Here is a 15916-nt window from a genome sequence, read left to right as displayed (position 1 = left end):
CTCAAGAGAAGCCAGGAATAGGGATTTTTAGCCGAATGTTCCAATTTAAAAATGTTGGCTTTAGAATGAATATGTGGGAGCAAAACATGTGGGTGATCTGCTGGCTATTTTTGAAGGAATTTCTCTATTCTCTTTATTTTTCTAAACTACAGGTGATGAGGGGAAAAAGGGAAGACATGGAGATACGAGCCTCAAGTATGGGCTGGGGGGATGCATTGCTGAGCAAACTTTTCCTCTGGCTGTTCCCATCCAGGTTGCTGGGCAGGGATAGAGGATGCAATAGAAATTCGGTGTCTACCCTGTGTAGCTTGGTGGGTAATGGAAATCTGTACATGACATGTGTCTAGTGCAACATGGAATGTGTTTAATGGGGAACGAGTGGAATAGGAATTACTTCCAAATGTGGTCCTGGCTTTTAGCTTTTAGGTCATGAATTTCGTTCCCTTCCATCACCAGTTTAGACAAATGGCTTTGGTTTTGAGTCAGGTTTACATTCTCCTAAAAAAAGTAATGATGGCCAACCTTCCCTCAGCCACTTCCGTCTCTGTGAAATAGGCGATTTAAGGTCCATCCCACCAGGAAAGCTTTTAGGCCGTGAAAAGCTGCTTTTCTTGCTTTTAAAACCTCCCCTCTGTGTTTAGGATAAATGGCATTCCTGGATCCGTTAAATAGGCAGTTAATAACGCCAGGGAAGCTGCCCACTGTACTGCCAACTCTAAAACTTGTTCAGGGGACAAGGCATGTGTTGGGATATTCTGCAGTGATCCAAAGCTGAAGGGCTACGTTCCGCCGTGGCCCTGTGATCTGCATTCTCAGGTGCCTCGGCACACACGGGGAGTATTGATCTGTTTTCGGTTTGTCCTGAAGGTTGACTGGATATTGGTAGTCTATTCGTGGCAGACTGCCTGCCAGGACCAGCTGGACTCAGGGTCTTTAGAAGAAGCATTGTCATGGGGAGAAGTCTGGGGGGTGTGTTTCCCTTTGACGTCGTTTTCAATGTGTCATTGTCTGGGGACGGGTTTTCATGCCTTTTTTTTTTAGAAAATGTGGATGATGGGGACTCACACTCCATGGAGTTTTTATGAGGCGTGAATGAGATGATTCATGTAAGAAGCTTGATGAGAACATAGTAAGCACCAAATAAATGACGGCCGTTACGATTTTTCTTACTCTGGATTTAAATTTTTAAAGATCTTGAATTTTGGAGTAGTAATAGAGTTGAAAAAAATAGATTGCCTTTGTTTTCTTGATTATTGTAAAGCGAACTAGTAATGAAAACAAATGACGGAAATTGACGGAAATTCGGGGGGTAATTGGTGTAATTTGAATATGGACTGTAAGTTAGATTATGTTATGGCAACATTAAGTATCCTGAATTTGATCCTTGTCCAATAGGTAGGTATGAGAATGTCCTTGATCTTAAGGAGGTTAAAGGGGCATGATGTCTGCAACTTTCAAAAATATATACCTAGAGAATCATACAGCACATGCAGCTAGCTGTTGCCAGTGATGGGTATGGGTGAAGGATAAATAGGAATCTTTGTACTATTCAAGATATATATGTATATATTTTAAAAATAAAAGTGGGCTGTTGAGAAAAACGTAGCTAGTCAGTGTTTTGTGAAACCAGGTAGAACTGCCGGTGGAGTTCTCTTAGTTTCCCACCCAAAGGTCTCTTTCTCCCCATTGGAGAGCGCCTCCCCCACCTACTCCCTGTTCCCACGCTCCAATTCCTGATGGCTGGGCAGGGGAGTTGAGAAGAGGAACTTCCTGCCCTGCAGTCAGTGTTCCTGCTGTTTCGTTTCCAACGCCCTCTCATAATCCTTTGTTCACGACATTGTAATCATCACCACAAGTGGCTAATTGTGATGTCACAAACGGAGGATTATGACTCAATGAGGACTAAACAGCAGGGGTGGGTGAATTTCTAAGCAAAGAAGAAGATTCTGTTTGGTGCAAATGCCCCAGGGTAATAAAACTGAAAACCCGAAAAAGGCAACAGGAAGGCCAAGCTGAACATATGTGATCTATTAGCCAAATTGTCTTCAAGTGGAAAACTTTTCTCTCTGTCCTTCTTACTAAATTTTCCATGTGGCACGAATAGCTCCTCTATGGCAGATAAATGGACTTGGTTTTAGGTATAACAAAGCTCGAGGAGTCTGGCTGACTAATTACAGGGATGTCACACCTGGACTGAAGAGTGAGTCATTAGGGAGCCATGGATGTGGTTTTATATTCCATAAAGTTGAATTGCTCTTTGCAGTCTGCATTGCAAAAGTCAGGCTGTAAAGATCAGCACAGTGGCTGCGGACAGCGGCTCCATCCTGGAGCCCCAGGTAAGGCCGGGGCCGAATGGGAATGGCCTTGGTCACTCAGGCCCAGGACAGTTTCCGAATGGGTTACATGTAAATGAAGCAGTGGTGACAGCTGTTGCTAGGGTTTGGCCTGGAATTAGTAGTCAGTTCTCCTCGGAACTGTAATTTTCAATTCCAAGCCAAGGATGTGTTTTTTTCCCTTTTAGGAAATGTGTGGTTCCCATGCTATTTGGTTAACCAAATATCCAAATTCTCCCTTGCAAATGGCACGAACAGCGCCTGTATCCTTGGGTTATTTGGCTGTCTCAGGAGTACTTTTGAATTTGTGGCCTTTTCTAAAACCCTGGTTTCAGGAGCCAAACCAAACTGGAAACCCCTTTGAATTGTTTTCCTCCGCACAGGACACAGTGTTCCCTTCTCCCGTGGGGTATATTTAGTTCTCTCCTTGGGGCTGTGGGAGCCGGAGCCCTCTCTGGATGAACTTCACCCTCCCTTCAATTTTGGAGGCCTTCAGGAAAAACATGGGAGAAAGATTTGAGGCTACAGTTTGGCATTAGGAGGAGAGCAAGGAAAGCCACATTTTAAAAACACGGTAAATTTAGTTATACTGGAGACTTCCCATTTGAGTCTAGGCATTTAATAATAGCCTTTATGCACCAAGTAGAAATTACGTGATTATCATCTTGGGGCTGTGATTAGAATGTGTTGCTCTATTGGTAACATTCAGAAACGTGTAACTTCATCGGTGGCCCAGGCGGCTCCGTGGTACCAGCAGGCGGAACATCACGTGGCCTCGCAGTTACACACTGGTTTGCAGTTCCCTGGAGACAACACAGCGACGAGAAAGTCGTGCCTCCATTTGCCACCGTTTCCTCCCTTGTTTCCTGAGGTGACCAGAGATGTTTGCTGGGTTTTAAGATCTCTTTCTCCGCACAGAAGCGGTGCCCTGTTTCACACCGGGTGTGTGTGGTGGGGGCAGGTGTTTTCCCTGTTCCTGCATTGCAGCCAGCCTTCTGCAGCAAGTGTTGTCTGGGTGCTGGGATGTGCCTCTATGTTCTTTCAGGAAGGGCCCGCTCTTTCTTTTCTTTATTCTTTTTTTTTTAAAATATATTTTATTGATTTTTTTACAGAGAGGAAGGGAGAGGGATAGAGAGCCAGAAACATCGATGAGAGAGAAACATCGATCAGCTGCCTCCTGCACATCTCCTACCGGGGATGTGCCCGCAACCAAGGTACATGCCCTTGACTGGAATTGAACCTGGGACCCTTCAGTCCTCAGGCCAACACTCTATTCACTGAGGCAAACCGGTCAGGGCTCTTTATTCTTTTTTATTTATCGACAGTCAGCTCATCTTTCAAAGTGAGTGCACATTTTAATTTTTTTCCTTTGGGTTCCTTGTTTGAGCGTTTAAGGCCCTTCAGAAACGCAGTCATTTTTATGTGGGTTTTCTCCGAGCCAGCATTTGCCACACACCGGTGATGCTGGGAGAAGCATGGGCGTGACAGGCTCTGGAACCTGCTGTGGCTGCTCCTGTGGGAAGTCTCACCCCGAGTGCTGCCGTGGGACGCACAGAAGTTGTGGAAGGAAGTGGTGGCCTCTGCTCCTGGGCTTCACAGGTCCGACTGGGAGCCAAACTGGGCCACCTGAAATCCTAGCAGTTCCCAAACCAGCCAGTGCACACAGACTAAAGCTGCTGCTGCTATTCCAAGGGACTAGGAGATTTACATTTTGTAATTTAGGGGAGAAGGGTTCCTGGGGTAGTTGACTTTGGGAACCAGATTTAAAAAGCATCAGTATAGCGTGGGGAACACCAGTTTATGATAACAGAGGCACCTGGGTGAGTCCCGTCCCTGGCATTGACTGACAGTGGGACCAGCTGGTGGGATCCTGAAGGTTCCTTGCAGCTGAGCATCAAGATCTGAGTGATACTCTCCACCTCCCAGCCAGGCTCCTCTAGCATCTAAATGGGGACCTCTGTCCTGTCTTATTTTCCATCTTGTTTATTTCCTTCGTGGTGTTTTATCATCAACTGTAATAAAAACTGTGTACACTTTAATTGGCTGCCAGCACACTAGTGGGCCAGAGGAGGGCATTTCGTGGCAGCCTGGCATACAGGGAATCGGGTGTCTCCTTGCTGTGATCTCTCATTTGGCTTTGGAAAGCATTGCGAGTGGGAATGCAGTCATGGTGAACATTTGCTTAAGCATTCACAGGAAGTGCATTGTGGATATCCCAGTTACTCTTTCCTGCGTTCCTGCATGGGGAGGGAGTAGCTTGTGTTTTTTTATTTCTTAAAGTTCAGCTTTTTATTGAATATGTTACAAAAGAGGTTTATTCAGAAAGACCAAAGCCCATGTCATCATCCGATTCTTCTTTCTTCGCTTCCACTGTCCTCTCCTCAGCTGGGGCACAGGATGGAGGGGCAGGACCTCCTGTTGGGGCAGCACCTGCTGCTGGAGCAGGCCCACCAGCCCCTACATTGCAGATGAGGCTCCCGATGTTGACATGGGCCAGAGCCTTTGAGAACAAGCCTGGCCAGAAAGGTTCAGCATTTACACCAGCAGCTTTAATAAGGGCATTGATATAATCCTCTGTCACCGTCACTTCGTCACAGTGTGCCCAGTAGATGCAGGTGAGCTCTGAGGCAGAGGTCATGGTGTGGGTGAGTGCTGGGCCGGCACTGCTGGGAGCATTGCTAGTTGCTGGATGAAGTGAGGGTCTCACCCCAAAGCAGCCTGAGCTTCCTCGGAAGGGACTGAACACGTTACCGGCCGCTGGGGGGAGGGGGCGCTTGTATTTTGTCAGTAGAAGAAGGCATGCATGCAGTCCACTTTATGGATGAGGACACTGAGCTTAGGGACCTTAGATGTGAGGACTCTGCAGGGTCACTGAACTCAGGAGTGGCAGAGTTGGGGCAGCTCTTCTGCCCACCAAGCCTGTGATCTTATTTGCATGCCACCACAGGGCAGAGAGGGGAGCGGGGAGTACTTGGCCCACTCCAGCCCCCTGATGCCTCATTGTTCAAGGTGCCAAGGGTAAGGGCCTTTGAAAATTGGCCTGTGCTGTAAATCGTTGGTAAGATTGGGGGGAATTGGCTAATCGTAGACCTCACTCTTGGGACTTGAAGTTGTTGCAGCTTCTATGAAATCTCAGGCTACACCCTCACAATCACACACACATGCCCTTGATCCTGCAGCTCTGCCCCCAGGTGTGCATCCTACAGGTGAACCTCCACAGCGCAGATGACCTGTGTCAGGGTTATTCATCACAGCAGTGTTGGGATTTGGGAAGGCTTGGAAACAACCCCGTGGCCCATGAACAGGGTTGTTGTAATCAATGACAATATGCTAAGTAATGGCGTGTGTACATTTGTTAAATATGGCGTATAAGCGAAACAACTCTGTCTGAACTGATACATGTGCCTAATTCTATCTGCACATATATTTCCTTGGATATCTATATCTTGTTCATTAGGGGAAAAGCAAGGTGCACAGCAGTATCTAGAGTAGGCCACCTTCTGGGCCATGCCCAGGAGTGTCACTGCCATCGTGGTAATAGTGCTGCGTTGGGAGGTTTCAGGAAGAGGTGAGGGAAGATGTACTTTTCACTGTCCATCCTCTTGTACCTTTGACTTTGTTATAATATATGCATTATCAACTCAGGAAATTCAATAAAGAAATCCCCTAAACCCGTGGTCGGCAAACTGCGGCTTACGAGCCACATGCGGCTCTTTGGCCCCTTGAGTGTGGCTCTTCCTAAGCCTTAGGAGTACCCTAATTAAGTTAATAACAGTGTACCTACCTATATAGTTTAAGTTGAAAAAATTTGGCTCTCAAAAGAAATTTCAATCGTTGTACTGTTGATATTTGGCTCTGTTGACTAATGAGTTTTCTGACCACTGCCCTAAACCAACAAATCAAAAATGAATTGTAGCCCTGGTTGGTGTGTTCAGTGGTTAGAACGCCGGCCCTTGATCTGAAGGGTTTGGGGTTTGATTCCTGGTCAAGGACACATACCTGGGTTGCAGGTTCAATCTCTTGCCCTGTTCGGGGCATGTGCAGGAGGCAACCAATCCATGGCTCTCTCATCTATGTTTCTCTCTTTCTCTCTTTCTCTTTCCCTCTTCCTTTCTCCCCACTTCCTCCTTCCCTAACTTTCACTCTCAAAATTAATGGAAAAAATAACCTTGGGCAAGGATTAACAAAAACAAACAACAACAAAAACAAAAACAAAAGAATTATGCATTGGCCATTAGGAACAGGAAGGAGAGAGCTTATAAAGTTTACCAATTAGACCAGTGGTTCTCAACCTTCCTAATGCTGCGACCCTTTAATACAGTTCCTCATGTTGTGGTGACCCCCAACCATAAAATTATTTTCGTTGCTACTTCATAACTGTAATTCTGCTACTGTAATGAATCGTAATGTAAATATCTGATATGCAGGATGTATTTCCATTGTTACAAATTGAACATAATTAAAGCATAGTGATTAATCACAAAAAACAATATGTAATTATATATGTGTTTTCTGATGGTCTTAGGCGACCCCTGTGAAAGGGTCGTTCGACCCCCAAAGGGGTCGCGACCCACAGGTTGAGAACCGCTGAGTTAGACACTATATTGAAATAAAACAAAATATCTATTTCCTGTTGAGAGGAAACCACCAAGGAGATTTTCACTAAATTTGGAGGAAATGTTGGAAATACTTTGACTTGAAAATCTTATCTGCCTTATCTGGAATTTGTATTGGGGGACCTTCAGTGATACCTAAATTGGTACTTAGCGATTTATTGTCCAGAGCACCCACAAAACCAGATTTGAATTTTGCGGGGGGAACCTGTGCTGTCTGTGTTAGCTCTGCTCAGGGTAACAGCCAACATCTATTCATGAAAGGAAGGTTGATGATTCTTGTGGGCAGTGTCGGGGAGTCCACCATCCGATGTATTTGTCAAGGCTTTAAGTGGACCCCCATCTCCCCCTCTCCCCGTCTCCCCTGGGGGGCGGTGGACATTAGGGGACCTGGCCGGACTTGACTCAATGTGGCTCTGGAACCCTTTTGGAAGTTCCTGGTTAATATTCTTTTTTTTCTTCCAAAGTGATTGCAATGATAAGAAAATGAATCTGTTGACTTTCCTACTTATACAAACATAGGAAAAAGAGTAAGTTAGGAGAGCATGAATTATTTCTTAAGAAGGACTTTGTCGCTTCAATAATGGTCTTAGGAATCTTTATTCAACATATTAGATACATTCTTTAGAGGCCAATTTGCATTCACGTAGAGAAATGTTTGTGGGGGTGGGGTATAATGTGCGACAATACCAGCTCCTTTTCAGGAAATCAATATGTTAAATAGCCCTCAAATTATGGCAGTTTTATGGTAGGTGGGATTAAGACTTTTTTGTTTCCAGGTCTGCTAAAGGACTAACAGAATATAAGACAGTTTAAATCACACACCATTGTGTTGATGGGCTGCGGGGAGCTCATACCAGCTTCCAGAGGTGGAATTGGGTTACGGGGCTTTTGAAAGCAGTTTCGTAGCAGAAGTCATTTAAGTACGGCTCCTGGTAAGTATGTGGTGCAGGGATGTGTCCACTGACCCCCTTCTTCTAAGGGTGTCTGACATTCCGGGTGCGGGGGGGGGCGACATCCCTTCTCTACCTCTGTCCACTGAGGTGGTTGTCGGTTGTCGGGGAAGGTGTGTTGCCAGATTAGGGATGTTGTCTCCAGGGAGGGATGGAGAGGGAGGCCTCCCCTGGAGTAACCCATGTTTCCAGCCGGATTTCTATTACGTACATGGGATTAGGCCGGGGCCGGCATTTAGACCAGTGCTGCTCTGGAAAACTGTTTTCTGTCCTCAAATCACACAAGGGGCTGCATGCAACCAACCTGGAGAGCAGGTTCCCAGGGGCAGCCTAGCCTGGGGAGCCAGGCATTTGCCCTCCCAGCTGGGGATCTTTGAGGAATCAGAGCTAGCTAAAGCCCGAGCTCATCAGAGGCCCTCTTTCCTGGCTGCCACCATCTTTCCAGAGAGACTCAGAGGCCACCAGCTGTGGAAGCCGGTCTTGAGCTTTGTCAGTGATTAGCTGCGCGGCGGGAAGGCTCTTAGCGTTTTTTCCTGGTCCCGCAGCCCTTTGGTGGATCCGAACAGCCTAATCTGGCCCCGCACTGAGCCGATGTGGCAACTCAGAGCAGAAGAAAGGCGCCATGTCCATTCTCCCGCCTTGTGCTTTTCATACCAAAGGATTTAGCGCTTATGTTTGCAAAATTCAATCCTTAGTGCCCTTGTCGACGGCTATTTACATTCCCTGTCCTTTTCCTGTTTCTGGGTCATTGGCTGCAAATGGTAAACATTGCCCTATCCATCCAGCTTTCTTTTTCTAGGTCCCCTGTCCGAGGCTGGTCATATAGAATCTTAGATGGGGGAGGGGTGACTTTGACTTGTCTGCTGAGTTCCTGGACTGTGCTCTTCTCCGGGCCCCGGGGAAACTGCCCTGTGTCTGCTTATCATCTTCTCTTGACAGGGAGGGCGGAGCTTGAGCTTTGGCGATGGAATTGCAGTTGGTTACCATGCTGGCCAGTCGGACGTGCGTTAGCCCAAGCATGATGACTTCTGTTTGAGGCCTCCTTTTACCATAATAATCCACCACTCTGGGTTTTATTTCTAGGAATGAAAATTATATTTACCGTTAGCCTAAGGAGAGCATTTTGCAATTCATATTTGGGACTGCTATCACAAGGCCCCTAATGCCAGCAAGAAGCGATTTGGTGATTGGAGTGACCTATTGGGGGCAATGATTCATAGACCCAACCACTCCCTATCGTCCCCCATAATAAAAAGTTGAAATTATGTGTATGAATTCACACATGTGTACACACACAAGAGTATATGTACTGGATTTACAGAAACTCTAAGATTTTCAACAAGACTAGAGGCATATGTGATGGTCTGACTGAAATGCAGACTGTATGGCATAAATGAAATTCACTTTAGAGGGGGCCTCGGGGGAGCACCTCAAATAGATGAATAGGCAACCATGCAAGGGCCAGAGTGAACTGCAGGCATTGCTTTGCATCAGATCTGCTTCTCTAGGGCACTTCTTAGCATCAGAAATCCTAGTCTTTCTGTTTATTTATTTATTTTTGGTTAATCTCACCTGAGGATATGTTTCCATTGCTTTTAGATAGAATGGAAGGAAAGGGGCGGGGGGGGGGTGTCCCGTAAGTGCCCTGACCATGGTGGGGATGGACCAGCAACCCAGGTACATGCCCTTGTCCAGGAATCAAACCCGAGCCCCTTCAGTGCATGGGCTGATGCTCTAACCATTAATCAGCACCAGCCAGGGCAAGTCTTTCTGCTTATTGATGGTAAATAATTTTCTTAAGAAATGGAGGCTAACAAAATGGTATGGTAATCATAAAGATGACAAAGTAGAAGTTTCTCATTATTTAGAGTGTGCTTATTCCATCACTGAAATTAGTTGATCGGAGAAATTGAGGATTTAACCAGCGTTGTTTTCTTTTATACTGTAGTGTTTTGGGAATCTCGGTTTGTTGTCTGAAAATTCTCCAGCTGCTAAGCTTCAATGGAGTTACCAATGGTGCTCCTCTCGATGACAGCCCAGCAGAGGAAGGACCCTCAGTAAGGCAAGGGGCAAACCCAGCAGGCGCCATTGTTCTCCCATATGGTTGTTCTGCTCCATCTCCCCCCTTCCTCTGGGCACAGTCCAGGTTCTCCCTGCGTCAGACCCACCAAGTCAGATCCCTTTCTGAGTGTTTGCTGCAGGCTAACTCATTAACTGGTTCTCTCCAGGAGAAAAGGCAAATGCTTAATTGTCCCTATGCTCAGTGGGGACATGTGTTACATACAGCACCTGTTCAGGTTCCTGTCTGCCTTGTTTTCCATCTCATTGACATCTGATACATGCAAAGCAGAGAGAATGTGCAAAAGAGTCAAAGACAGGTTGAAGAAACACATAACATCAGGGAAAGCCTGGGACCCTTAAACTGCTTTCTTTAAAAAAAATTCTTACCCGAGGATATGTTTTTATTGATTTTTGGGGAGGGAGGGAGGGAGAGAGAGAGAGAGAGAAAGAGAAAGAAATGTGAGAGAAACATGATTGATCGGTTGCCTCCTGTACTCACCCCGACTGGGGATCAAACCCGCAACCAGGCTTTGTGTCCTGACCAGGAATCAAACCTGAAACCTTTTGGTGTATGGGGGTGACGCTCCAACCATTTGAGCCACCCAGTTAGTGTGTTTTTACCCTGAAGGTCTATGAAGGGATGCATTCACCCTCCTTCCCCATCATCGCACGTTAAGGCCAACATCGTGCCTTGTACAGATTCCACATCCTAAGAGAAAACCATTTGCTCATACGGTTTCTGGAAGTTGACTTCTGTTCTTTGAAATGCCCTTCTAACTCTTTGACCAGAACAAAGCTCTTTGAATAACAGCAATCCTCTGTTGGCTTTTGAGTTTGTAGCAGGCTTTTGCTAGAGAGTATCTTTTCTTCTTCTTTTTTCCAAAGAAATTAATAGAATGGATGATACATGCAATGCCAGGCACTTTCAGATCTCAGCGGTCTTCCTGGAAGGCACGTTAGCTTATCTCTACATCTCTCAGGCGAATCTGCTTAGAGAATGATTGATTTTCGGGAGAGAATTGCTGTGTTTTTACGTAGACAAAAATAAAATCACATTATCTGTCAATAGAGGGAACGGTTGAATAAAATATGGCACAGCAAAACTATGGAACATTGGGCCCCTCAAGTGATGTAAGTACGTATGCTGATGTGAAAAATGCTAACTGTATTGTTGGGCGATAGAAGCAAGATGCAGAACAGTATGGAGTGTTATCCTACTTGTGTTTTTTTAAAGGCGTGTAAGGACCAGCCTGTGGTGTATGTGTGTCTTTGTGAATGTACACGTATTCACTTAGGAACACGACCAAAAAGCTATGGACAAAACTATGTTCCTGAGGGGCAGGTAGTGGTATTGGGTGGAAGGGGGCAGAGGGTGACCGTCGTGTTTTGTTTGGACGTACAGCCCGTCCTGACCTCGTACGAGAGTCTGTTTGTACAACATGACCTACAAGTTCTGGAAAATATCCCAACAAGATCAGTGCAGACAGTATGTTGCCTGAGGTCACCATGGGAATTCCCAGCAAGAACACACATCTAGCATCAAGTATTTCAGTAAAATTTTAATACCAGGAAAGGCAGATGGGGCTTTTGCAAGGGCTGGTAGGTACGGTACAGTGGAGTCACATTAAGTAAGGAGGTCTTATGTTTCAACCCTGACTAATAAAGAACGTATTGATGGGGGCATGGGCAGAGGATGCTATATCACATACAGGTGGAAGATAAATGCAGTTTAGGTTATGGAGGGTGTGTAAGGAAAGTAGGATGGAAAATGAGCATTTCATGCTGTATTTCGCTGTATTCTTCTTTGTGTACATTCCGGTGCTAAACTGCACACTATCGGATAAATAATGAATATTTTCCTACTACCCTTGTGTCCTCCATCTTTAAGGATTCAGCTGCCCTACAGTATGGGTGGTGCTAGTTAATGGCTTGATGAAGAGTTTTGAGTTGCACGTTAAGTTGCAAATGACATTTTTTGAAATTTAAAACGTAGACATGTACATAGTGGTAAAAAGCCAGCCCCACGGAATGGGACAACCCAGTGTTTATGTTTCCATTGTACCACTTGGTAGCAATACATCCTTTGTATTATAAAATGTGAAAAACAAAATCATTTCACTTCATACAGTTGACGTCAGTATTAAGTGAAGTAGTGATAAAAATAACCTAACTACAGTTTGTGGCACATATTTGGGAGCTATTACCTGCTGTTACTGCATACTGTATAGTGGAAATGATCAGAAGTGAAGAATTCTGCGTAAGCATGTATGAAACTTTTTAGTATGTTGTACATTTTATTCAATATCTTCTCAGCCCTTTTATTAACAGTTGTTTTTATAGCTATTGGATATGATGTGAGACAAAGAATTTATATATTAATTGGTTGCTATTCCTTAGAATAAAATGAAAAAAAGATTAATAATGGAAGAATATAAAAAATGCAATTTGCCCATTCATTACATCAGACAATTCATTTTTATGGAGAGGTAGGCATAATTTTAACATCCAGCTATTTAGCAAGATGTATGAATGATTAATATATGAGAAATTTTGAATTTAATACCTGTTCAAAACTTGTTAGAATAAATGATTTCTATTAGGTTTTGTGATAGGAAAGAAAATATTTTATGTAAGGGAATATTCAGATGCTTCTACTTATTACCCATGCATGCATGGGATGTCCTTAAACTAGGCATTTATATATATATATATATATATTATATACACCCACCCACACACACACACACGAGAGGCCTGGTGCATGAAAATTCATGCTCTTGAGGGGGGGTCCCTCAGACCGGCCTGCCCTCTCTCACAGTCTGGGAGCCCTCAGGGGCGGGAGGTGACCCGGCGATCAGGGGAAGGCGACGCCCCCATCACACCTCTACTGCTGCCACTGCTGGCAGCGCAAGCTCGGCCTACCCTGGTCACCTGCGCCTCGGGCCGGCCCTGGGGGGCTGAGGGGACTGGGGGACTCTGGAGGCAGTCACCCTGGTGGGGCTGAGGGGACTGGGGGACTCTGGAGGCAGTCGCCCTGGTGGGGCTGAGGGGACTGGGCGCCGCCATCTTGTGGCTGTGGATGCTGCCATCTTTGAGGGTGTGGCCGTCAATTAGCATATTCCCTCCTTATTGGCTGTGGGCGCTGCTATCTTTGAGGGCGGGACAGTCAATTAGCATATTCCCTCCTTATTGGCTATGGGCGCTGCCTTCTTTGAGATGGCGTGAGGGTCAGTTAGCATATTCCCTCTTTATTAGATAGGATTTCCTAATACACTCCGAACACTTATGGTTAAATGCCCAGGTAATGTGTTATAATTGAGTAAATCTGAATCTGTATTGTCTGTCCGGGGGAAGATAGTGAATGTTTTAGGCAGGTCATGTCATCTCTCTCACAACTTACTCAACTCTGCCCTTAGGTAGCAGGAAAGCAGCCATAGATAATATATAAATGAATGGTGTGACTTTGTCCCAGTAAAACGTTATTACTAAAACCATTTATAAAAGCTGGAATTGGCTCATACGCCATATGCAAACAAACATAGCTGTGTGTGCCAATAAAGCCTTACTTACAAAACCAGGCCGGGTGGACTTAGCCCATGGGCTGGTGTCTGCTGGTGTTCTTTTTGTGGCAGTGGTTCTCCAACCTTTTCATCACAGGCCTCCTTTGCACTCTTAAAAATGGAGGAGGACCCCCTAAGATATTTACACTTGTATTACAATTTTAAACAGACATTAAAAAATGATTAGTTAATTAAGAAGAACACTAATAAAACCATAGCATGTTAGCATAGACTTCAATGAAAATTAACTATTTTTCAAAACGAGAAACGCTAGCAGGAAGAGTGGCATTGCTTCACCCTTTCGCAAATCTCTTTAATGTCAGGCTCCACAGAAAACAGCTGGATTTTTGTAACTGCTTCTGCATCCAATCTGTTGTGCTGTTCCACGTCATGTCTCAGGGAAGCTGCCACTGTTGGCAGTGGGTTCTTGGGGCGCTGCTGGAATAAGCATTTTGGGAGGATGAGATATGGCGGGAAGCTGTATTTTCATGGAATTACATCCTTGTGTGTCCCAAGTCCGATTTCCCGTTGTCTAGGCAGAGAAGTGTAGCTGGGGTTCAGCAAAGCGAGAAGCAAAGCCCGTGTCCAGAGTTTCCTTTCCAGAGCTGGGTCCAGTTCAGCACCAGGCTAGTTACAGCCTTTAGTCCATTGTGTGGGGAGTCCACATGGCTGTGGGCCATGAGGGCCAGTGCAGGGGAGTGTGTCCCCAGCAACAAGAGTCCGAAGGGCCCTAGCCGGTTTGGCCCAGTTGACAGAGCATTGGCCTGCGGACCAGAGGGTCTCGGGTTCGATTTCAGTCAAGGGCATGTACCTTGGTTGCAGGCTCCTCCCTTGCCCGAGCCCTGGTTGGGTGTGTGCAGGAGGCAACATCTCACATTGATGTTTCTCTCTGTCTTTCCCTCTCTCTCTCTTCCACTCTCCCTAAAATCAATGGAAAAATATCCCTGGGTGAGGATTAACAACAACAAAAAGAAGAGTCCCAAGGATCCAGAAAGCACAGGAGGGCTGAATTCCTTTGTTCAGGGGATTACACATCCCCAAAGTCCACAAGCTGTGTCCCCTGGTGTGGCTGACAGCAAGCACCTTCCCTAGTCTTACCAGCTTTACTGGGAAGCCTAAAAGAGTGATTTGCATAAAACGGAAACACTTGAAAAACTCCAGGAAGATAAGATTCAGTATAAAAGGAGACTCAACTTTAGTGTGGCTGCTTTTGAAATAACTTTTCAGGATTTTCAAGAACAAATGTTTCATCCTTTTGTGTTGAGGGCCCTTGAACTCTAGGGCAGAAATACCTGGAACTCTGCATTCCTTTGGGGGGGGGGTGTCTCCCTGTTCCCCTTGGAATCGATCGTTATTCCGTGAACAGGTGGTTCAGGAAACCCTGGGAGTTTTCATACCCAATGAGTCCTGATTCCTCTGTGCACTCTCTACCCCCCAGGGATTTCCATATGCTTCTAAGACTTGACTTTTCAAGAGGGAAAAAAATTGAGTCACACATTGCTAAAACCATGCTGTGAGATCCTAATAAAAACCCATATATGTGAGATTTTCCTTATAAAAAAAAGGCAAAATGATTTATCCAGATCTGTTTTGTTCAAAGATACCTGTGAATGAATAGATTGGGGGACAAAACTGCAATAAGCTGAGAATGTTCAGCAGTAAGATTTCTTGTAGCCATGACTAGGTAGAAATGAATATTAAAATAATTCAGCATAGTGCTAAAAGCTTGTACCTAATTGCCTTTTCTTTATATTTAGCTTAACTTTAAGGGAAATTTATAACTAAATTGGGCTCAATGAATTCCCTGGTTGCATACTTTTATTACCCATTATAACATATCTCTGTTTAATTTACCTCTTAATAGCAGTGATAACTTTGGTGAGGATGTAACTATGTATTTGAAAGATGGTGACGTGAACTTGACTGCCTTTGTGTTATCCCAGAAATTGGCGAGTCCTCTTCCCCACGTGTGCGGGGGGTGGGGTCCTTAGGGTATCTTGAGAAAAAGAAACACGGGAGGATGAGCGATTTTTATTTGCGTGGAGTTACGTCCCTGGGTTTCCTAAAAGAAAAGCCACTGTGCAGAGTTTCTGCTCCATGTTGCAGCCAGGTCCAGCTCGGCATCAGGCTGGTTGCAGTCCATTAGTCCATTGTGTGTGTGTGTGTGTGTGTGTGTGTGTGTGTTGGGGGTGGGGGGAGGGCATGTGGGCAAAAGCAGGGGAGCCAAGAGTCGTGCCCCCTGCAACAAGAGTTCCAACAGCACAAGAGGAGCCAGGAGCACAAGAGAGTGAGTGCCGTTGTTTAGGGAATGAAGTATCCCAGATTTCCTCGTGCTTGCAGTGGCCACGCCCATTCTGGCCGAATGACCTGTTCCCATGTGTGACTGACAGACAAGT

The 15916-nt window shown here is 45.4% G+C and overlaps 2 protein-coding genes across 2 annotated transcripts in view; one reads left to right on the top strand and one right to left on the bottom strand.

Annotated features, from left to right (window-relative positions):
- The window catches only part of PTPRG (protein tyrosine phosphatase, receptor type G), a 654131-nt gene that overhangs the window by 109999 nt on the left and 528216 nt on the right, over positions 1 to 15916 (top strand).
- LOC102428987 (60S acidic ribosomal protein P1-like) lies at positions 4648 to 4971 on the bottom strand. The gene is made up of 2 exons (XM_006089045.3): positions 4910 to 4971; positions 4648 to 4834 (listed from the first exon to the last, which is right to left on the bottom strand). Exons 1-2 carry the CDS (start codon positions 4969 to 4971, stop codon positions 4648 to 4650), a joined length of 249 nt encoding a protein of 82 aa, XP_006089107.1.

Source organism: Myotis lucifugus, unplaced genomic scaffold (genome assembly GCF_000147115.1).
Source record: "Myotis lucifugus unplaced genomic scaffold, Myoluc2.0 scaffold_55, whole genome shotgun sequence".
In the NCBI taxonomy this organism is placed as follows: domain Eukaryota; kingdom Metazoa; phylum Chordata; class Mammalia; order Chiroptera; family Vespertilionidae; genus Myotis; species Myotis lucifugus.
The sequence above is the reverse complement of the archived record's forward strand: the minus strand, read 5'-3'. Positions and strand labels throughout refer to the sequence as shown.